The 23,003-nt window shown below is 45.1% G+C and overlaps 1 protein-coding gene across 1 annotated transcript; it reads left to right on the top strand.

Moving 5' to 3' along the window:
- Positions 1-1,885: 1,885 nt before the first annotated feature.
- ptpro (protein tyrosine phosphatase receptor type O) lies at positions 1,886-21,883 on the top strand. The gene is made up of 27 exons (XM_079455433.1): positions 1,886-2,087; positions 11,414-11,684; positions 11,761-11,916; positions 11,993-12,145; positions 12,230-12,676; positions 12,754-12,915; positions 12,993-13,189; positions 13,270-13,390; positions 13,468-13,661; positions 13,820-13,931; positions 14,017-14,180; positions 15,123-15,243; positions 15,504-15,637; positions 15,809-15,947; positions 16,055-16,175; positions 16,251-16,319; positions 16,898-16,981; positions 17,269-17,304; positions 17,414-17,495; positions 17,589-17,679; positions 17,771-17,847; positions 17,940-18,074; positions 18,182-18,304; positions 18,384-18,538; positions 19,009-19,144; positions 19,722-19,830; positions 20,282-21,883. The coding sequence occupies exons 1-26, from the start codon at positions 2,034-2,036 to the stop codon at positions 19,824-19,826; spliced, it is 3,639 nt and encodes a 1,212-aa protein (XP_079311559.1). The 5' UTR covers positions 1,886-2,033; the 3' UTR covers positions 19,827-19,830; positions 20,282-21,883.
- Positions 21,884-23,003: the final 1,120 nt, after the last annotated feature.

Below are 23,003 nucleotides of genomic sequence, written 5' to 3'. Positions count from 1 at the left end.
TTTAAGAAATCTGCTTCATAAAGTGCCTTAAAACAACAAAACGGCCTACATGTATTTATTACTTGTCTCATGTGCAATACTTCCACACAAACGTTGAATGTCTTTATTCAGTTAAACGTGTATTAGTTGTTTGTTTTATAACATTTCAAATTAAAATGAGATATAAGTCGTCTTTAAGTGTTAAGGGAAGTATTTAGTGGCGTTAAATGTTTTTGACTAGTTGATGTTATTCTATATCCGAGCACCAGAGGGCAGCACACACCAGTGAAGCTGAACTGGATTTACTGCAGATGCTTCACGCGGTGTCAATAAACACAGTTTAAAAGATTCGCGTGACATTAAATCTTAATATGTAATTCACAGTTGTTTAGTGTTTGTGTGATTATGTGTTTGTACACTGAAGGCCATCAGGGAAGCCTTTGTGCACATTCCATCACCCTGGAGAGACTCATCAGCCAATCACAGAGCAGCTTTTATCTGAGAGGAAAGAGGAGACTCATCAGCCAATCACAGAGCAGCTTTTATCTGAGAGGAAAGAGGAGACTCATCAGCCAATCACAGAGCAGCTTTTATCTGAGAGGAAAGAGGAGACTCATCAGCCAATCACAGAGCAGCTTTTATCTGAGAGGAAAGAGGAGACTCATCAGCCAATCACAGAGCAGCTTTTATCTGAGAGGAAAGAGGGGAAGCCTGCGTGTGATTGGCCAGCTGCTCCTCTGTTGCTGGTAAGAGGCAGTGTCTGTCTGTCTGTCTGTCTGTCTGATCTCATGTGGATGTATGTGAAGTGAGTTGTGTTTATGTGATAAAGATTTAATGTAGTTGATCTCTTACGATAGATTGTACATCTGCTTTGTAACAATGAAAATAGTAAAAAGAGTTATATATAAATAAAGCTGACTTGACATGACACGATATACAACAAGATGTACAATCTAAACATCACACATAAATGTATACAAAACATTTTCAATAATATTTACATCAATTAACAAAAAGCCAGAGAGCATTATTCAAATATTTAGAAAAACTATTATAAGTTTTCATTGCTTCTTTATTAACTGAGCCTTCCAGACTGATGCAGTAGTCGTTTATCTCCTGAAGAAAATCAGAGAAATTGTTTTTTTTATTATAGGAACTTTTCCCAAAATAATTAAGAGTTGTACAAAATCGAATGGTATGTAACGGTTAGACTGTCTAATAGTTGTTCAAAGTAATTAAAGTTAAAAATAAATACAAATATCAAAAACATTTAACTTGCATATGACGTCTGTTTTCTTTCTAATATAGTTTTTCAATGGTAGTATAGATGCAATTATAAACCAGATGGATGATGGATTGTTTCTCTTAATCGATATCTAAATGAAATCTCTCCATCACATATTTCTCACTAATACACCAAACTCTTTTCCAGTTTATATTTCTTAACAAAATAAGCTTTAATGACAGCTCTCATAATAACTGGAGACCCAAATGTATCCCAGAATCCTTTGAGTCACCAGTAGAATTGAAAAGTGCTCTTCATGTGATATGACGTGTTTCTGTTCGGCAGTCACGTCACGCTACGCATGTGGAGTCTCTAGAGAAATAGAGTTTAATCACAGGACGCAAATGATCAAATCGAGCTCACCGGATGTTAAGACTTTAGAGTAAAACAACAATTAAGATTGAAATGAATGATATTTCTACATACATGTAATAATGAATGTGTACATCTGACTGGTGTGTGTGTGACACAGAGCTCTTGTGTTCAGAGATTCAGGGCGGGGCTACAGACGGGCTGCGTCTCAAACCTGCACATCACGTGACTGATGCCATTCAGCGCACCGCACTAACGAGTGCCGCAGACTGATGCCACTAGTTAGTGCGCGCGGCGGGGTTTGAGACGCGGCCCGGTGGACAGAAAGCCGCTGCTGTGTCTCCATCATTCACCCGTCCCGCGGAGCCGAACCGACGCGACGCGCCGAGCACACGGACCCGACCCCGCTGCGACTTCAGACCGTTGGCTCGGTGTGATCGCGCGCTATTGTTCGATCATGAGCTGTGCTGCGGTGCGGATCGCGTCACTGCTGCTCTTCATCGTCATTCAGGTGCGTTTTTATTCTCGTGGCCGGGCTGCGATTAAACGCGACGCGGTGCGTTCACGCGGATAATTCGCGAATGAATGAAATGATTTGAGTGAAAGCGTCACATCTGATGCACGAGAAACTGGGTCGCGCGCGCGCGCGAGATGACCCAACATATATTAAAGGATCATTGTAGAAAGGGGTTTCATTGTTAAATGCAGAACGTGCGCGTGCGTAAAGATGGAGAGCATCAGTCAGTTTTACTGCAGCATAAGACGCTTGTGTTATCAACAGTCTGTGATTTACTGCGGTCACGACACGTTACATATGAGCCATAACACACACATCATGATGAGCTGGATTCAGCTGTCTGTGTTGTTGAGTTAAACATCGTCCGATCTCATCTGATCACATCATGTGTGATCTGCCTAGCAATGACATCAGTGTCCGTGCCTCAGTAACCATAGCGACAGGCCTGTGTGTTACACAGACATCAATAATCAAACACGGATGAACATCAGATGTGTTGTGTTGTGTTAGTGACTGCAGGTGTTTGAGCAGATCACTGATGATCCATCATCATCATCATCATCATCATCATCATCATCATCATCATGTTGTCAGAGGTGTTTCATTGGATGTCAGAATTATGAGGTGTGTGTGTGTGTGTGTGTGAGGGAGTCACAGGTTCCGTTGTGTGTTGTTTCAATATTTGTGTGATGTCATTGACAGAAGTGTTGTCATCTCTTATAAACTCGTTCAGTTTGTTTATTTGTTGGGATTCTTTCACATGTATGGCATGTTGTTGTTTGACTTGAGAACAGTCTTGTCTTGTTGTCACAGACCTGATGTGTAAATGTGTCTGACTGTATTCCACTGTGTGTCTGTGTGCTTCATGATCAAATGTCGTCTGATGTGTGCAGACGACTGTCATGTGTTGACGTTTAGCATTTGAGATATTTCATGTGAATGGATGATTGTGTACGGAGACATCAGTGATGGATTCAGATCCGTCTTTTAACATACACACATCTGAGACTAACTATATGAGTGTTCAGGAACAATCTGAAGTCTTTCAGCAGTATTTCTCTAGACGTGATGTGATAAGTCAAAGACATGAGAAGGTTTGGTGATGATGACACAGAGCTTCATTGAGTGAGTGCTGAAGAAGAGTTGAGACACACACACACACACTCATCTTTATCTTCAGCTGATTTATTGATGTCTTATTTGATTGTGAAAAGCTGAATGATGTCAAACCTCTCGTGTCCAGTGATGATGAGACCGATTGAACCTCATCATGTCGTCACATTAGAATGATTTATTTATATTGTTGACTGTCTCAGCTGATGTTCACACACTTTCTCAAAAGAGTTCAGGACACACAAAACAAACCTGCTGAGTCAGACCCACAGCAAACACACACTCCTCTGAAGTGGGCGGATGATTTGATTGGCCTCCTGCGGTCTGGTGGGAGGGGTTTGTGAGTGTGTCAGCGGGGGGTCTTTGTTGTGTTTCCTGGGTGAGCGGGGGGGGGTGTTTAGTTTTAATGAAATGCCAGAAGAGAAACTCCCATCACTCTTTAATAAAAGACTCACTCATCACAGGAACTGTCTGTGTGTGCATGTGTGTCTGTGGGCTTGTGTGTGTGTGTCTGTGTGCGACTGGTTGTGTGCGCGTGTCTGTGTGCGTATGCTTCTGTGTGTGTGTGCATCTGTGGGCTTGTGTGCGTGTGTCTGGGTGAGTGTTTGTGTCTGTGTGCGACTGGTTGTGTGCGAGTGTCTGTGTGCGTATGCTTCTGTGTGTGTGTGCATCTGTGGGCTTGTGTGTGTGTGTGTAAGATTGTGTTTGAGTCTGTGTGCGACTGGTTGTGTGCGAGTGTCTGTGTGCGTATGCTTCTGTGTGTGTGTGCATCTGTATCTGTGGGCTTGTGTGTGTGTGTGTAAGATTGTGTTTGAGTCTGTGTGCGACTGGTTGTGTGCGAGTGTCTGTGTGCGTATGCTTCTGTGTGTGTGTGCATCTGTATCTGTGGGCTTGTGTGTGTGTGTGTAAGATTGTGTTTGAGTCTGTGTGCGACTGGTTGTGTGCGAGTGTCTGTGTGCGTATGCTTCTGTGTGTGTGTGCATCTGTATCTGTGGACTTGTGTGTGTGTGTGTGTAAGATTGTGTTTGAGTCTGTGTGCGACTGGTTGTGTGCGAGTGTCTGTGTGCGTATGCTTCTGTGTGTGTGTGCATCTGTATCTGTGGGCTTGTGTGTGTGTGTCTGTGTGCGACTGGTTGTGTGCGCGTGTCTGTGTGCGTATGCTTCTGTGTGTGTGTGCATCTGTGGGCTTGTGTGCGTGTGTCTGGGTGAGTGTTTGTGTCTGTGTGCGACTGGTTGTGTGCGAGTGTCTGTGTGCGTATGCTTCTGTGTGTGTGTGCATCTGTGGGCTTGTGTGTGTGTGTGTAAGATTGTGTTTGAGTCTGTGTGCGACTGGTTGTGTGCGAGTGTCTGTGTGCGTATGCTTCTGTGTGTGTGTGCATCTGTATCTGTGGGCTTGTGTGTGTGTGTGTAAGATTGTGTTTGAGTCTGTGTGCGACTGGTTGTGTGCGAGTGTCTGTGTGCGTATGCTTCTGTGTGTGTGTGCATCTGTATCTGTGGACTTGTGTGTGTGTGTGTGTAAGATTGTGTTTGAGTCTGTGTGCGACTGGTTGTGTGCGAGTGTCTGTGTGCGTATGCTTCTGTGTGTGTGTGCATCTGTATCTGTGGGCTTGTGTGTGTGTGTGTAAGATTGTGTTTGAGTCTGTGTGCGACTGGTTGTGTGCGAGTGTCTGTGTGCGTATGCTTCTGTGTGTGTGTGCATCTGTATCTGTGGGCTTGTGTGTGTGTGTGTAAGATTGTGTTTGAGTCTGTGTGTGACTGGTTGTGTGCGAGTGTCTGTGTGCGTATGCTTCTGTGTGTGTGTGCATCTGTATCTGTGGGCTTGTGTGTGTAAGATTGTGTTTGAGTCTGTGTGCGACTGGTTGTGTGCGAGTGTCTGTGTGCGTATGCTTCTGTGTGTGTGTGCATCTGTATCTGTGGGCTTGTGTGTGTGTGTGTAAGATTGTGTTTGAGTCTGTGTGCGACTGGTTGTGTGCGAGTGTCTGTGTGCGTATGCTTCTGTGTGTGTGTGCATCTGTATCTGTGGACTTGTGTGTGTGTGTGTAAGATTGTGTTTGAGTCTGTGTGCGACTGGTTGTGTGCGAGTGTCTGTGTGCGTATGCTTCTGTGTGTGTGTGCATCTGTATCTGTGGGCTTGTGTGTGTGTGTGTAAGATTGTGTTTGAGTCTGTGTGCGACTGGTTGTGTGCGAGTGTCTGTGTGCGTATGCTTCTGTGTGTGTGTGCATCTGTATCTGTGGGCTTGTGTGTGTGTGTGTAAGATTGTGTTTGAGTCTGTGTGCGACTGGTTGTGTGCGAGTGTCTGTGTGCGTATGCTTCTGTGTGTGTGTGCATCTGTGGGCTTGTGTGTGTGTGTGTAAGATTGTGTTTGAGTCTGTGTGCGACTGGTTGTGTGCGAGTGTCTGTGTGCGTATGCTTCTGTGTGTGTGTGCATCTGTGGGCTTGTGTGTGTGTGTGTAAGATTGTGTTTGAGTCTGTGTGCGACTGGTTGTGTGCGAGTGTCTGTGTGCGTATGCTTCTGTGTGTGTGTGCATCTGTGGGCTTGTGTGTGTGTGTGTAAGATTGTGTTTGAGTCTGTGTGTGACTGGTTGTGTGCGAGTGTCTGTGTGCGTATGCTTCTGTGTGTGTGTGCATCTGTATCTGTGGGCTTGTGTCTGTGTGTGTAAGATTGTGTTTGAGTCTGTGTGTGACTGGTTGTGTGCGAGTGTCTGTGTGCGTATGCTTCTGTGTGTGTGTGCATCTGTATCTGTGGGCTTGTGTGTGTGTGTGTAAGATTGTGTTTGAGTCTGTGTGCGACTGGTTGTGTGCGAGTGTCTGTGTGCGTATGCTTCTGTGTGTGTGTGCATCTGTATCTGTGGGCTTGTGTGTGTGTGTGTAAGATTGTGTTTGAGTCTGTGTGCGACTGGTTGTGTGCGAGTGTCTGTGTGCGTATGCTTCTGTGTGTGTGTGCATCTGTGGGCTTGTGTGTGTGTGTGTAAGATTGTGTTTGAGTCTGTGTGCGACTGGTTGTGTGCGAGTGTCTGTGTGCGTATGCTTCTGTGTGTGTGTGCATCTGTATCTGTGGACTTGTGTGTGTGTGTGTGTAAGATTGTGTTTGAGTCTGTGTGCGACTGGTTGTGTGCGAGTGTCTGTGTGCGTATGCTTCTGTGTGTGTGTGCATCTGTGGGCTTGTGTGTGTGTGTGTAAGATTGTGTTTGAGTCTGTGTGCGACTGGTTGTGTGCGAGTGTCTGTGTGCGTATGCTTCTGTGTGTGTGTGCATCTGTATCTGTGGGCTTGTGTGTGTGTGTGTAAGATTGTGTTTGAGTCTGTGTGCGACTGGTTGTGTGCGAGTGTCTGTGTGCGTATGCTTCTGTGTGTGTGTGCATCTGTGGGCTTGTGTGTGTGTGTGTAAGATTGTGTTTGAGTCTGTGTGCGACTGGTTGTGTGCGAGTGTCTGTGTGCGTATGCTTCTGTGTGTGTGTGCATCTGTGGGCTTGTGTGTGTGTGTGTAAGATTGTGTTTGAGTCTGTGTGCGACTGGTTGTGTGCGAGTGTCTGTGTGCGTATGCTTCTGTGTGTGTGTGCATCTGTATCTGTGGGCTTGTGTGTGTAAGATTGTGTTTGAGTCTGTGTGCGACTGGTTGTGTGCGAGTGTCTGTGTGCGTATGCTTCTGTGTGTGTGTGCATCTGTATCTGTGGACTTGTGTGTGTGTGTGTGTAAGATTGTGTTTGAGTCTGTGTGCGACTGGTTGTGTGCGAGTGTCTGTGTGCGTATGCTTCTGTGTGTGTGTGCATCTGTATCTGTGGGCTTGTGTGTGTGTGTGTAAGATTGTGTTTGAGTCTGTGTGCGACTGGTTGTGTGCGAGTGTCTGTGTGCGTATGCTTCTGTGTGTGTGTGCATCTGTATCTGTGGGCTTGTGTGTGTGTGTGTAAGATTGTGTTTGAGTCTGTGTGTGACTGGTTGTGTGCGAGTGTCTGTGTGCGTATGCTTCTGTGTGTGTGTGCATCTGTATCTGTGGGCTTGTGTGTGTAAGATTGTGTTTGAGTCTGTGTGCGACTGGTTGTGTGCGAGTGTCTGTGTGCGTATGCTTCTGTGTGTGTGTGCATCTGTATCTGTGGGCTTGTGTGTGTGTGTGTAAGATTGTGTTTGAGTCTGTGTGCGACTGGTTGTGTGCGAGTGTCTGTGTGCGTATGCTTCTGTGTGTGTGTGCATCTGTATCTGTGGACTTGTGTGTGTGTGTGTAAGATTGTGTTTGAGTCTGTGTGCGACTGGTTGTGTGCGAGTGTCTGTGTGCGTATGCTTCTGTGTGTGTGTGCATCTGTATCTGTGGGCTTGTGTGTGTGTGTGTAAGATTGTGTTTGAGTCTGTGTGCGACTGGTTGTGTGCGAGTGTCTGTGTGCGTATGCTTCTGTGTGTGTGTGCATCTGTATCTGTGGGCTTGTGTGTGTGTGTGTAAGATTGTGTTTGAGTCTGTGTGCGACTGGTTGTGTGCGAGTGTCTGTGTGCGTATGCTTCTGTGTGTGTGTGCATCTGTGGGCTTGTGTGTGTGTGTGTAAGATTGTGTTTGAGTCTGTGTGCGACTGGTTGTGTGCGAGTGTCTGTGTGCGTATGCTTCTGTGTGTGTGTGTGCATCTGTGGGCTTGTGTGTGTGTGTGTAAGATTGTGTTTGAGTCTGTGTGCGACTGGTTGTGTGCGAGTGTCTGTGTGCGTATGCTTCTGTGTGTGTGTGCATCTGTATCTGTGGGCTTGTGTGTGTGTGTGTAAGATTGTGTTTGAGTCTGTGTGTGACTGGTTGTGTGCGAGTGTCTGTGTGCGTATGCTTCTGTGTGTGTGTGCATCTGTATCTGTGGGCTTGTGTCTGTGTGTTTAAGATTGTGTTTGAGTCTGTGTGTGACTGGTTGTGTGCGAGTGTCTGTGTGCGTATGCTTCTGTGTGTGTGTGCATCTGTATCTGTGGGCTTGTGTGTGTGTGTGTAAGATTGTGTTTGAGTCTGTGTGCGACTGGTTGTGTGCGAGTGTCTGTGTGCGTATGCTTCTGTGTGTGTGTGCATCTGTATCTGTGGGCTTGTGTGTGTGTGTGTAAGATTGTGTTTGAGTCTGTGTGCGACTGGTTGTGTGCGAGTGTCTGTGTGCGTATGCTTCTGTGTGTGTGTGCATCTGTATCTGTGGACTTGTGTGTGTGTAAGATTGTGTTTGAGTCTGTGTGCGACTGGTTGTGTGCGAGTGTCTGTGTGCGTATGCTTCTGTGTGTGTGTGCATCTGTATCTGTGGGCTTGTGTCTGTGTACGAGTGTTTGTGTGCGTGTCTGTCTGTGTACGAGTGTTTGTGTGCGTGTGTCTGTCTGTGTGCGAGTGTTTGTGTGCGTGTGTCTGTCTGTGTGCGAGTGTTTGTGTGTGTGTTTGTGTGTGTGTGTGTGTGTAAGATTGTGTTTGAGTCTGTGTGCGACTGGTTGTGTGCGAGTGTCTGTGTGCGTATGCTTCTGTGTGTGTGTGCATCTGTATCTGTGGGCTTGTGTCTGTGTGTGTGTAAGATTGTGTTTGAGTCTGTGTGCGACTGGTTGTGTGCGAGTGTCTGTGTGCGTATGCTTCTGTGTGTGTGTGCATCTGTATCTGTGGGCTTGTGTGTGTGTGTGTAAGATTGTGTTTGAGTCTGTGTGCGACTGGTTGTGTGCGAGTGTCTGTGTGCGTATGCTTCTGTGTGTGTGTGCATCTGTATCTGTGGGCTTGTGTCTGTGTGTGTAAGATTGTGTTTGAGTCTGTGTGCGACTGGTTGTGTGCGAGTGTCTGTGTGCGTATGCTTCTGTGTGTGTGTGCATCTGTATCTGTGGGCTTGTGTGTGTGTGTGTAAGATTGTGTTTGAGTCTGTGTGTGACTGGTTGTGTGCGAGTGTCTGTGTGCGTATGCTTCTGTGTGTGTGTGTGTGTGTGTAAGATTGTGTTTGAGTCTGTGTGCGACTGGTTGTGTGCGAGTGTCTGTGTGCGTATGCTTCTGTGTGTGTGTGCATCTGTATCTGTGGGCTTGTGTGTGTGTGTGTAAGATTGTGTTTGAGTCTGTGTGCGACTGGTTGTGTGCGAGTGTCTGTGTGCGTATGCTTCTGTGTGTGTGTGCATCTGTATCTGTGGACTTGTGTGTGTGTGTGTAAGATTGTGTTTGAGTCTGTGTGCGACTGGTTGTGTGCGAGTGTCTGTGTGCGTATGCTTCTGTGTGTGTGTGCATCTGTATCTGTGGACTTGTGTGTGTGTGTGTGTAAGATTGTGTTTGAGTCTGTGTGCGACTGGTTGTGTGCGAGTGTCTGTGTGCGTATGCTTCTGTGTGTGTGTGCATCTGTATCTGTGGGCTTGTGTCTGTGTGTGTAAGATTGTGTTTGAGTCTGTGTGTGACTGGTTGTGTGCGAGTGTCTGTGTGCGTATGCTTCTGTGTGTGTGTGCATCTGTATCTGTGGGCTTGTGTGTGTGTGTGTAAGATTGTGTTTGAGTCTGTGTGCGACTGGTTGTGTGCGAGTGTCTGTGTGCGTATGCTTCTGTGTGTGTGTGCATCTGTATCTGTGGGCTTGTGTCTGTGTGTGTAAGATTGTGTTTGAGTCTGTGTGCGACTGGTTGTGTGCGAGTGTCTGTGTGCGTATGCTTCTGTGTGTGTGTGCATCTGTGGGCTTGTGTGTGTGTGTGTAAGATTGTGTTTGAGTCTGTGTGTGACTGGTTGTGTGCGAGTGTCTGTGTGCGTATGCTTCTGTGTGTGTGTGCATCTGTATCTGTGGGCTTGTGTCTGTGTGTGTAAGATTGTGTTTGAGTCTGTGTGTGACTGGTTGTGTGCGAGTGTCTGTGTGCGTATGCTTCTGTGTGTGTGTGCATCTGTATCTGTGGGCTTGTGTGTGTGTGTGTAAGATTGTGTTTGAGTCTGTGTGTGACTGGTTGTGTGCGAGTGTCTGTGTGCGTATGCTTCTGTGTGTGTGTGTGTGTGTGTAAGATTGTGTTTGAGTCTGTGTGCGACTGGTTGTGTGCGAGTGTCTGTGTGCGTATGCTTCTATGTGTGTGTGCATCTGTATCTGTGGGCTTGTGTGTGTGTGTGTAAGATTGTGTTTGAGTCTGTGTGCGACTGGTTGTGTGCGAGTGTCTGTGTGCGTATGCTTCTGTGTGTGTGTGCATCTGTATCTGTGGACTTGTGTGTGTGTGTGTGTAAGATTGTGTTTGAGTCTGTGTGCGACTGGTTGTGTGCGAGTGTCTGTGTGCGTATGCTTCTGTGTGTGTGTGCATCTGTATCTGTGGGCTTGTGTCTGTGTACGAGTGTTTGTGTGCGTGTCTGTCTGTGTACGAGTGTTTGTGTGCGTGTGTCTGTCTGTGTGCGAGTGTTTGTGTGCGTGTGTCTGTCTGTGTGCGAGTGTTTGTGTGTGTGTTTGTGTGTGTGTGTGTGTGTGTAAGATTGTGTTTGAGTCTGTGTGCGACTGGTTGTGTGCGAGTGTCTGTGTGCGTATGCTTCTGTGTGTGTGTGCATCTGTATCTGTGGGCTTGTGTCTGTGTGCGAGTGTTTGTGTGCGTGTGTCTGTCTGTGTGCGAGTGTTTGTGTGTTTGTGTGAGTGTGTGTGTGTGTGTGTGTGTAAGATTGTGTTTGTGTGGGGGGGCCTCAGTGTTGAACAGCGTCAGGTCTAACATGCAGTGAGTCACTCCAGTCACACACACACAGAGAGAGATGTGCGATGCTGAAGAATATTTCAATATTGTCATGTGAGTGTTTGTGTTGTGTGATATAATGTTGTGAAGTGTTGTGTGTTTTTTGTGTGTCTGTATGAGTCCAGACCCCCCCCACTGTCTGAGTTAATGAAACAACAGTACAATATGACCCTTTAATACCTCAGTAATGTGAAACAAGAGAATGATAATGAATACTGCAGCTCATATTTATAATAAAACTAGCAATGTGTGGGAGTGATAACACTCACAGTGTGAACTGAACAGTCCACTGACCTCCTCACACACACACAGGATCTTCTCATCTCATATTAAATCTTCAGACATATAATATTGTTTATCAGTCTGAACACCGGTGTACACAGATCATATGAGATGATTCAACACTGTCTGTGTCTTCTCACTTGTGTGTGAATTAAATCAGTCAGTATGTGAGTGGAGATGATGTGACCTCTCAGACTCACTTCATTAATGATGACATCATCATCTCACATCTATAGATTCTCCATAATACACACAAGACTCATCATGTTCTCTCTGTTTCTCTCTCAGAGCGCGGTTCCGTTCCAGGTGTCGCTGCAAGATGAGAACCGCTTGCTGATGTGGTTGGACGCTGATGATGTCACACAGAATGCTTCTGTGTATGCGGTGCGAGTGTCTGGAGAGGCGCGCACACACACGCTGTTGTTCTCCAGAGCGAGTGAGGATCAGACTCTTCCACAGTCGCTGATGTTTAACGCTTCGTATCACGGCCAGTGTTACACCATCAGTCTGATACTAGACAACAGCTCCAAACCCGCTAAAACCATCAGCGTTCTCACCAGTAAGACAACATCTGTGTGTGTGTGTCGTCCACATCATCTCTATAACCGTCTGACACTATGTGTGTGTGTGTTCAGAGCCTCTTCCTCTTGACGCTGTGTACGTGTCTGATTACGCTCCGGCTCCAGAGGCGGCTGTGGTGTTTCACATCACTTCTCCTGAGAAGAACATCTACACACGAGTGAACATCAGTTACACAGAGGCTCATCACCGACATTACATGCTTTATAAAGGTACACCTGCCGCTGTGATGTCATCACTGACCCGCCGTCATTCCTCTGATCTGAACCTGCGTGTGTTTGTGTTTAGATTTCTCTAAAGGTAAAACGGTGTTCAGGCATTGGCTGTCGGGCACGTGTTACAGTAACATTACCTTCCAGCTGATCTCTGAGGTGACGGTCAACAGAAGCACGCTGATGAAACGCAGTGATGTCACTCATCGACCTCTTCATCACAGGATGGGTACGACACACATCATCATCATCATCATCATCTCACGTTTGATTGATTTCTGCTGGTGTTCATTTCATTCTGCTTGATTCCCAGTGCCCAATCCTCCGCTCAACGTGTCCTTCAGAATCATCCATCTCAGAGGTAGTGGAGCTGTTCTGAAAGCATCCCACAATGCATCTCTTCCTCGCCGGGCTCGTGACGTTACTGAAGAACGTGACTCAAACAGTGAGAGCTTTACTCAGGCGCCTCAGAACAGCAGCTCTGTGACTGATGTTGAACTCGGACCATATGAGAACCACACCGAAGCGCTTCGGACTCAACCCACAGGAAGTCCCGCCCCCGCTGAGGACGACGACGACTTCGTCAACGCTCTGATTCCAGAATACGAGGATTCCAATGAACCCGGATCGGCTATGAATGTGAACTTTGAAGGGACCGTGACGCCCATCCCTCTGTCGCCCATTCTCCTGGAGCTGCGCTGGTCGCCGCCCGCTCCTCCAACATCTTACGATGGCTTTAACGTCTACATCTACCGTGACGGTTGGTCTTCTGATCTCTTCTTCACACCTCCTGTTTATTTTTCTCCGTCTTTATTTTCTGGGCTGTTCTGTGATCAGGGAACTCCAGCGAGACGGCGACGCTGGACGAGAACACTCACGAGTTCTTCAGTGAACTGTCAGAAGCAGGAGTGTACGGCGTTCACGTGACCACGCTCAGCTCGTCTGGAGACTGTGATGTCAGAGAGAGTTCGTCCGACAGCGGATTCACTTTCTACCTCGGTATGAGCCGCTCTTTAGTCTCTGGCATCATCATGACGCGTGTGTGTGACGCACATCTCTCTCTCTCTCTCCGTCAGGAGCGTCAGGTGATTGGATGGAGCAGCCTCAGGAGCGTCCGCAGGCCGTCAGCGTGAAGATGTTGGACTCCAGCACGGCTGCCGTCTCCTGGGCTCCGTCACGTCGCAGATATAACGGCAGTCTGATCTCGGTTCTGTCTCTGACGTGTCTGCAGCCCAGCATCAGTCAGCGCATGGAGAGCACGTACTGCTCTGAGGTAACGATGACATCATGTCAACACTCCTGTGTGTGTGTGTGTGTGTGGTCATGTGACGTGTGTTTCTCTCTCCATCACAGGAGAACATCACCAGTGATGTCATCACTAACCTGACCCCCGGCGCTCAGTACAGAGTGATGGTTTATCACACCAACGGACCGCTGGTTAGCCCCGCCTCCGAGCCCATCATCATCGATATAGGTGAGTCACGCCTCCGGTCACGTCAGCCAATGAGAGAGGGTTTGGTGTGGTGATTGACAGCATCTGTGTTTCATCAGAGCCGACGGGGGTTCGTGATCTGGTGGTGTATCCTCTCAGTCCCACAGCTGTGATCCTGAGCTGGCAGAGGCCCTATAACGTGGCCTTCCGTAAATATGTCCTGCAGACCTTCTTCTTTAATTCGGCCACGCAGACGTCACAGTGGACCACGTACTACGAGATCGCCACCACCGCATCTGTCATCGCCTCGGTGGTAAACATCACATGACAGACTTTGATGATGATTTTATTTCTCACTGATTGGCTGAAGCTCAGGGTGTTAACCTCATTCTGATTGGCCGAGAGGAGTGATGATATCAGAGGGTCTCTGTGCTGGTTCTGTGTGTTCATCTTTTCTTCATTCCTCCACAGAGAGTGACGGATCTGTTGCCGGCGTGGTACTACAACTTTCGTGTTACCATGGTGACCTGGGGTGAGCCGCCCCTGAGCTGCTGCGACGGTTCAACTGTGAGCTTCGTTACAGGTGAGCTTCTCAAAATACATCACCACCTTGAGTCTCACTCAACAATAACTACACCTGTCTGTCTGTCTGTCTGTGTGTGTCACAGCTCCCGAGGCTCCTCACATCTCGTCTGTGGATTACTCTCACGGGACGCTGTACGTGCGCTGGACGTATGGAGATCTCTTCACTGACCTGTCTCACTCTCGGATGCTGCACTGGCAGGTGGTGGCCGAGGGCAGGAAAGGCTCCAGGAGGAGATACGCTGTAGATGTGAGCACCTGTCAATCACACATGTGATAAACATGCATTACAGCCTCTTGTGAAGCACAAAGTCACTGATGGAGACCAGCATGAGTCTCTAATGAATCCAATTAACCAGCACACACACACACACAGAGAACCAATCCTTACTGCGTCATTACATGTTTCCACACACACACACGATAAATGAATGGTTTTACGATAAATACTTTAAATGGTAAGATACAGAGATGCAAACTACTTAATTTTTGTGAGTTTTGAAAAACTTTGAAAACTTTAAAATGGTTTGTCACACAATTTCAGACGTTTATTGGAGTTAACATGTGCAAACACACCGAAACAATCAGATTATAGCATACGAGGCATAAGAATGAATGAAATGACTTTGAATTATTCTGTCAAAGTTCAAAGTATTCAATGCATAGATTTATAAAAGCTCACTTATTAAGCTCATAAGAGTTCATGTTTTCTTTCCTCTCTTCTCCATTTATAAATTCTAAACACTAACTTTATAAGTCTTGTATAATGTTGATAGCTGATGTATAAAAGATTTGTTGGCAAAGTCTAGTCAAACCATGTCATGGTCAGTTTAAATACATTACCTTATAATACAATAAATACTTTATATTCAATTTATATGTAATCTGCATGGCTTTTATGTCATTTAGCTTGTTTTATTGACTAAGGTGGCATGAAAGGTCTTCAAAACATGAACATTTATGAATAATTAGTGCTATAGAATGGTTTGTGCGCTGTTGTGTTGTGTTGCGAGCTGGGTTTTGTGGGCCGTTGTTTCCCCTCAGTCCGGCCGTGGTCATGGTAACAGTCATTACTGTGAAATATTGGAATTGAGCAATCAGAATCCCTGTTCAAGCATCTGAAGTTGTTTGACTCTGACATGTATGTTTAGACTTTTGTTGTGCGAGTTTGTGAGACTGTTGTTGTGTTCAGGTCACCCGTAACATGATGAAGGCATCTCTGGCTCTTCCACCGGGTGACATCTATAACCTGACGGTGACCGCCTGCACCGAGAGAAGCCGCAACACATCAGTGCCTCACATCATGAAGCTGGGTCTGTACAAACACACACACACACACACACACAATAGAAATGAACCTGAGATAACATCACTGATGCTCATGAGAGAAAACCGTCGCCTTGCGTTTGATAACATTACACAGAGCTGCTGAAACCAAACACAGAACTAAAAACTGTTTCTCGAATAATAATAACCCTTCCTCTCAGAATCATCGCTTTCTGCTTCCTTCTTTGTTATTTTTAAACTTGGTTGTTGAGGAACTTGCAGTGATGTGTGATGTGTGTGTGAACAGATCCGGCTCCTCCGAAGTCTCTGTATGCAGTGAACACAACAGACACCAGTGTCACGCTGCTGTGGACTGAAGACGGTGTGGTGGACTTCTATCAGGTCATCTGCAGACAGCTGGGACACAACACACAACACAGAGTAAGAGCTGCGCTTCCTGTATCACACACACACAACATCTGCTACACAAAGCTGAACAGTCTGTGATATTGAAATAATGTGCCGATGCCTCAGTGATTGACCTTCACAGGGACACCTCACACCGTTGCCATGACAACAGCTCAGCAGGTTCATTCTCTCTCTCTTCCGCAGGTGGTCGAGCCGCTGGTCGCCGCTGCACATGTTCTGACGGTGTCTGGTCTTCAAGCGTCCACCTCATATAACTGTTCTGTGATCAGTACGAGTTACAGCAGCTCCAGTGCACCCGCCCACATCAGCATCACCACATCAGGTGACCGGGCGTGTCATCCGCTCCATCCCAGCATGCACTGCTGCGCATCTGTCACTTTGTGTAGAGTATGTTAGTGATGTGAACAGTGTGTGTATGTGTGTGTTCAGTGCGTGAGATGAACCCGAGTGTGGCAGCGATCTCAGCTCTGGCGGTCCTCAGCGTTCTGTTGATCAGTCTGCTGGTTCTTCTGCTGCTGGTGTTACGAAAGAAACACATGGAGTTAAACCGGTGAGAAATCAACACGCGTCACATGACATGAGAATGAAATATGTTGTTTTCATGTTTCCGTGTGTGTGATTTCAGAGAGTGCGCGGCTGAAACCTTCGTCAACTTTGCATCTTTTGAACGAGATGGAAAACATCCATATAACTGGTACGACGATTCACCGCTAACACAGGAGTCTGTTAAACTAGCACAGTCTACATCACACACACATACGGAGGTCAGGTTGTGACCTTTGACCGCTGCTGTGGATTGTTGATATGATGATGCAGGACTCCAGACTGAGAAAGGATTGAAGCATCAGATTAATATAAGAGCTGAAAGACAGTCAGCGAGGGCAGATTTGTGTTTCTGTTAACATGACTGCTACTTGACTTATTTATATCCAAATCAAATCCAACACCAGATGTTTATCAGATCGTAACGACAGTAAATGAGATGTGAGGAGACGATGTTTGTCTGTGGCGCTGAGTGCAGAAAGCCGCAGGTGTTCAGACATGTGTTGTTGTTGTTGTGTGTTCACTGAATGTTCAGTGTTTCAGTGGTGTGTGATGATGATGATGATGATGATGATGATGTCATACACGTCACGCACTGACTGCATGAGGCTTGAATTAACCTGTAATATTTCTGGATCATCTGTGTGTTATTGTGACTAATGCAGCATCACGTGTGTCCACTTCTGCTCTCTTCATCTTTTGCTTTTGTTTCTGTCCAATGGGCTTCAGGCGCAGGAGTCTGTTTGCGTTCCTCACGCTTCTCCCATCCTGCCTCTGGACTGACTATCTTTTGGCCTTTTATATTAATCCGTGGTAAGTAGGTGCGCCGGCGGTTCTGAGCCCGTGTTGACCTCTGGAGACACAAACACACACACACACACGAGTACAGATTGTCACGCTTGGCTCTTTTGCATTGTGTGTTAACAGATTGATGGTGTTGTGTTCGTCTCCAGTTTTATGTGTCTAACACGCATGACGGGTGTTTCAGCATGTCACATGTGTTCACAAACAGCCGCTCTAGACTCAGTGTTGTGTGCTGTCATGAGAATGATCTGAAAGAAGTAAATGCTGAATTCTCTCGATCTTTCTGTCACCTGTAGGAGTAAAACAGCCCTCAAGAAGAGAAAACTGACCAGGTAAAAACCTCACATTCAGGATTATGTGTGTGTGTTCGTCACTAGTGTCTGTATAAGTATCCATTTATTTTTGTGAAATGTTTGCGTGTGTGTGTGTGTGTGTTTACAGTCCGGTTCAGCTGAATGATTTTGACGCTTACATCAAAGACATGAGTAAAGATTCAGCGTACAAGTTCTCTCTGCAGTTTGAGGTAAAACACTCTTTCACATCATCATTCAACACAGAAAGCGAGTGTATTTGTGTGTGTCAGGAGTTTAGTTGTGTGTGTGGTTGTGTGTGTTAGGAGTTGAAGAGTGTGGGTCTGGATTTGACTCATGAAGCCGCTGATCTGCCAGTCAACAGACCCAAGAACCGCTACACCAACATTCTGCCCTGTGAGTGACGTCCACTGTAGCCATGGCAACGCTGTTCTGATTGGATGAATCATGATGAGTTGTGACGTGTTGAATGTTTGTTTGCACACAGATGATTTCAGTCGTGTTAAACTCATCTCACTGCACAACGATGAAGGTTTAGACTACATCAACGCAAACTACATCCCTGTGAGTGAACGTAAAAGAACACGAGCGTTTGTTTGTTTGTGTGGCGGCAGTGGTTCAGTGTAGATGATGATGTGCTGGTTTTGTGTTGTCAGGGTTATTACTCTCCACACGAGTACATCGCCACGCAGGGGCCGCTTCCCGACACCAGGAATGATTTCTGGAAGATGGTTTTACAGCAGAAGTCTTGCATCATCGTCATGCTGACGCAGTGTAACGAGCGCAGGAGGGTCAGTTCCCTCGGCACCGCTTCCCTTTAGCATCAGCATGCATCCCATGAGCACTGTATGTACTTGCTGACGTTCACGATCATGTGTGTGTGTGTGTGTGTGTTCAGGTCAAGTGTGATCATTACTGGCCATTCACAGAGGAGCCTGTGGCGTGCGGTGAGGTGACGGTGGAGATGATGTCAGAGACGGACTCGCCCGAGTGGACCATCAGGAACTTCAGACTGGGATATGTGAGAAACACAGCCACACACACACACACACAGAGGAGTTTCAGCATGAGTTCCAGATGTGTGCTGTTGTTCTCTGCAGGCTGATGAAACTCAAGATGTTTTACACTTTAACTACACGTCATGGCCCGATCACGGTGTGCCCACGGTCAACGCCATCGAGAGCATATTACAGTTCGTGCAGATCGTCCGACAGCAGGTGAACAGAACTAAAGGACCCATCATAGTTCACTGCAGGTGAGATGACACAGTTTGTTAAACCTTTTTTGATGATGTCATCATCTAACAGCTTTAAATGAGTTTTATTTCATCATGAGTTTCCCGACCGTGCGTGTGTGTGTGTGTGTGTGTGTGTGTGTGTGCGATGAGCATCACTTGAGTGATTTAATATTGATTTTCAGTTTGTACTCAGTGTTGTGTTCAGATGATGCAGTGAAGGTGGGAGTTAGTCAGTCACACTGTTTCCACACACAAAACACGATTTTCTCGTAAACGTCTGGATTATCACAACAAACAAGATATGAGAATATTTTGAGCTTGAATTAAAGGCACAGTTCAACCAAAAATTAACACCTGTCTTCATATAGAGTCATCTTTCAAACTCTTGTCATTTCAAACCTGTATGACTCTATGTAAGCGGATGCGTTAAAATGGTCGCGTCATAGCCCATGAATGAGTTAGTGATGTGTCATTGTTTTGTGTGTCAGTGCTGGCGTGGGTCGAACCGGCACGTTCATCGCTCTGGACCGTCTCATGCAGCACATTCAAGAACACGAGTATGTTGATATTCTGGGCCTGGTGTCAGAGATGCGCTCACACAGACTCTCAATGGTCCAAACTGAGGTACACTTTCTCAATTTTCAATCACTGTGATCCCATCAGCAGAACCTCACATTGAGCACATTTACATGTGCAGTCTTACGCCGATTATGCTTAATAAGCTGATATATGAAAGGTCATGTAAACGTGTAAAACGGTTTTCTTTTATTGGGCAAAGGTCATAAACAGCAACGATTTTCCTAAACATTCCTCCGATTTTGCGCTGCAAGTAAACGTCTTTACCGGCTTTCTCTCAGTTTTGTTTATGTGCGCATGTCTGACAGCGCAGTAGTCAAAGTCCCAAACAGAAGTAATAGTAAAGTAACATATGAAAGTCGCTCTGGAATCATGCAGTTGATGTAGAAACGTCAAAATGAAGAACTATTGTTGCATATGCAGGTACTGCAGACATGAGAAGAGATATAAACATAACCCTGCTGTATTTTTAATGACTGAACAGACTATTGACGATGACGTCACTGCAAGTCTCAGACTGCTTAGCTGCTTTATCACTATTCATGTAAACACGTGAAAACCGTTTCTTTTGAAGCTGATTTTTGATAGATATCCATTTATTTATTTATACTGTGTGTGTGTGCAGGAGCAGTACGTGTTCATCCATCAGTGTGTCCTGCTCATGTGGAAGAAGAAGAAACATCTGTCCCACACCAGTGATGTCATCTACGAGAACGTCAGCAAGTCTTAATGAAGTGAGAATCTCTCACACATATGCACAGATACACGGCAGTAGATGTGTTCTTTCAGGGTATCTACAGAAATCATGAGCTAACTTTTTTGTACATTTTAAGAGCACAGTTCACCTCGCGGGTATTCCCAGAGACGGCCCCCTCAGCCACGGTTACATCTCTGTATCCTCCAACCATTTGCACCAAAACTAGCATTTCTCCACTAGTCAACCATGTGAATGGGCCTACGCAATGATTAAATGAGGCAAACTTTAGCACATGACCTCTTTGGACGAATACAAAAAGATCATAGATGATTTAATACATTAGAAAGTGGCATTTTAAGACTTTTTAAGGGCCTTCCTTTTCTCAAAATGTATTTATCAACTTTGAATTCTTTTTAAGACCTCGCGGACACCCGGTCTATAAAATCACAAAATTGTGATTTACAGAAGAATGATGTGCTTGCTTTCAGGTCCTGCTGTCTTTTCACATCAGTGTTCAGAGATGAGTGAAACCCAACAAACCGACAGCTGCACAGGAGAAGATTTCCCTCACAACCACACACACTCTCTTCATCTGCAGCTGCAGTCAAATGCCTTAAAGTCCTGCATCATTCTGCAGCTGTCACCTGACTGCATGACCTGCAGTTTCATTCACCTTTACTCTCTAGTTTCTGTGTGCTAATCTCAGGATCATCTCCACTCTCTGCTGGACACTCAGATGATTCATCAAATCTCCTGTGGCTTCAGACGTGATGTTCTTCAATATTCCAGCACTGGCGCGCACACACACACGCAGTCATTGAGAAGCGTGTTTGATCTGATTCCACATTTAAAAGACCTTTACATTGCTCACACACGTGTGTGTTAAAGCGAGCGAGTACAGCGGAGTATGGTCATATCTGTTCCTGTAAAGTGTGTCATGTTTAGAGAGGTCTCCCGGTAGCTGCGCTTCTGTGACTGTGGATTGTGTTTTTAGAGTCTCTGCAATGCAAAACCTGCGTTTCATGTAACCTCAACAACACGGACCTGCTGCGTCTACATCTGAAGAACAGAGACGACTGACAGCAAACGCACGCTTGCGTTTCTTCATCCAGACTGGGATGTTGAGCAGCTGGTATCAGAATCCAGCTGCTGTTGAACGTGAGCTCTCCGAGCACCTGAAGCTCCACAGATCATCACACGCGTGTTCGTGCCGGTTTGACCGTTGCATGCTGCAAAGTGAAGAAGTTACTTGAGTGTCATCGTTAGGTTTAGACTCCAGAGTTTTTATTTGAGCAGACTTGCCTGTTACAGACGGATAAAGACTTTTCATTACTGTACATTTGGGCGAAAGCTAGAACCAGTTTTATAATTCAACAATAATTGGACAGTGAATGAACTTCTGTAATGTAAATACTGTTGGTTTCTTTGTGAAATGATGTGCATACGTGATTTGAAGGTATTTAGGGCTGCACGGTTTATCGCGATTCCCATTCAAATCGTGATTACATCAATTGTGAAATCGCAACGCCTGCGATTATGTTCTATGCACAGCTTGTTCGTGAAGCACGACTCCTAAATGCTGCTCCTTCTGAAAGCACATTGCGTTTGAGTCTGTGCGAGACCGCCTCTGGCTTTCGGATGCGCCTGCGTGCGCATTTAACCATACTTCACTTACAAACTGCGCATTTATAAAACAAATCGCGTGCGATTTATCGATTAATCGTGCCGCTCTAGTATAGATCAGCCAAAAACACAAATATCTGTCATTTATTTACCCTCATGTTGTCATACAGGTTTGTAATGACGTGTGGATGAGTAAATGACGTTTTAAATGAACACAGCTGGTCAAATAGAGAAACAGTTCGTGTGGATCGTCATTTAGACACGACTGTTGTCTGGATGAGGATTCAGAGTTATGACAGGCAAAGTCAGTGTTTGAGTTTTCATCATAAGTGTTTGTTCAGGTCAGAGTTGTCTTTTGGCTTCATTCTTGTGTATTGTGATCAACTCACCATCATCGCCCTCACAGTTTCAATGTGCGTGTTTGTTTGTTTGAAACAAATCAAATAAACATTTGAGTACTTATTCTTATGAGCTGTAGCTGTGTCATGTTTTCATCTATGAACCTCGTATAATTGGAAGTCATTCGTGTATCTACTTCCTGTCTCGTGAGTAAAGTGTTTTATTGCAGTAGAAGTGTTTAAATGTACTTTAGATGTTTCGTCATATAACAGTTTCTTTAATAATCTTGTGGGGAAATGTTTATCGTGTCGGATCAAGTGTGCGCTCGACTGGATTTCACAGGTATTTTAAAGTATTCATTTACAGATTTTGCCTTTAGATTTAACGACTTCCCTCCCATTTCCATCATCAAGGTACAAATCTAGCCAAACTATGGCAAGTCGAATTAGATGTTAATCATTCTCAGGATCCTGAATTTCTACTAGTAACAATTTCTATTTTTGATTCTAGTAATTACATTTTCACTACTAAAAATGAATTCTTGATATCAACGATCACGTCATCACTCACAGAAATGTGTATTCAAAAATATAATTCTTGATATCTGTAATTGCATTTTTACCAGTTAAATATCACAATAGACTGCCATCAAATTCTGTTCCAGATATCAATAATACATTTCAAAAATCTTATTTCGGATATCAGAAATGCAATTCTTACTAGAAAAAGACATAATTCTTGATGTCAATAATGTGATTGTTACTAGTAAGAAAGAAGTTATTGATATCTGAAATCTATTTCCTGATATCAGAAATGCAAAATGTTAAAATTCATTTACAGATATCAAGAATTAGCATTTCATTTAGTGAAAATTTATTCTTGATGTCAGGAACCAACATTTTTACTAGTAACAAGTTTATTGTTTATATACATATTATGGTTTATACTAGCTTTTACTATTGATATCAAAAATTGCTATCAAGAATAATAATTTTACTAGAAAAAAATTATTTGTTGTTATCAAAAATTCATATTGTGAGAATGATTCTAATCTAATCTAAACATTATCACAAATAAGATTTTTAAGATGTAAAAAATGAATTCTTGTTATCTGAAATTGAATTGCAGCCTTATGTGATATTTATCTAGTAAAAATGCAATTACAGATATCCAGAATTATGTTTTTTACAAGTGAAATTAAATGTTTGATATCAATAATATACATTTCTGCGAGTGATGACGTGATTG

This window comes from Barbatula barbatula (assembly GCF_947034865.1).
Source record: "Barbatula barbatula genome assembly, chromosome: 4".
Taxonomy (NCBI): domain Eukaryota; kingdom Metazoa; phylum Chordata; class Actinopteri; order Cypriniformes; family Nemacheilidae; genus Barbatula; species Barbatula barbatula.
The sequence above is the reverse complement of the archived record's forward strand: the minus strand, read 5'-3'. Positions and strand labels throughout refer to the sequence as shown.

Bases quoted from the DNA above. Each gene is read 5' to 3' on its own strand.
- ptpro (XM_079455433.1), top strand. From the start codon at position 2,034: ATGAGCTGTGCTGCGGTGCGGATCGCGTCACTGCTGCTCTTCATCGTC. The intron at 16,982-17,268 runs GTAAGTAGGTGC...TGTCACCTGTAG, and splicing joins GCCTTTTATATTAATCCGTG to GAGTAAAACAGCCCTCAAGA. The intron at 17,496-17,588 runs GTAAAACACTCT...TGTGTGTGTTAG, and splicing joins AGTTCTCTCTGCAGTTTGAG to GAGTTGAAGAGTGTGGGTCT.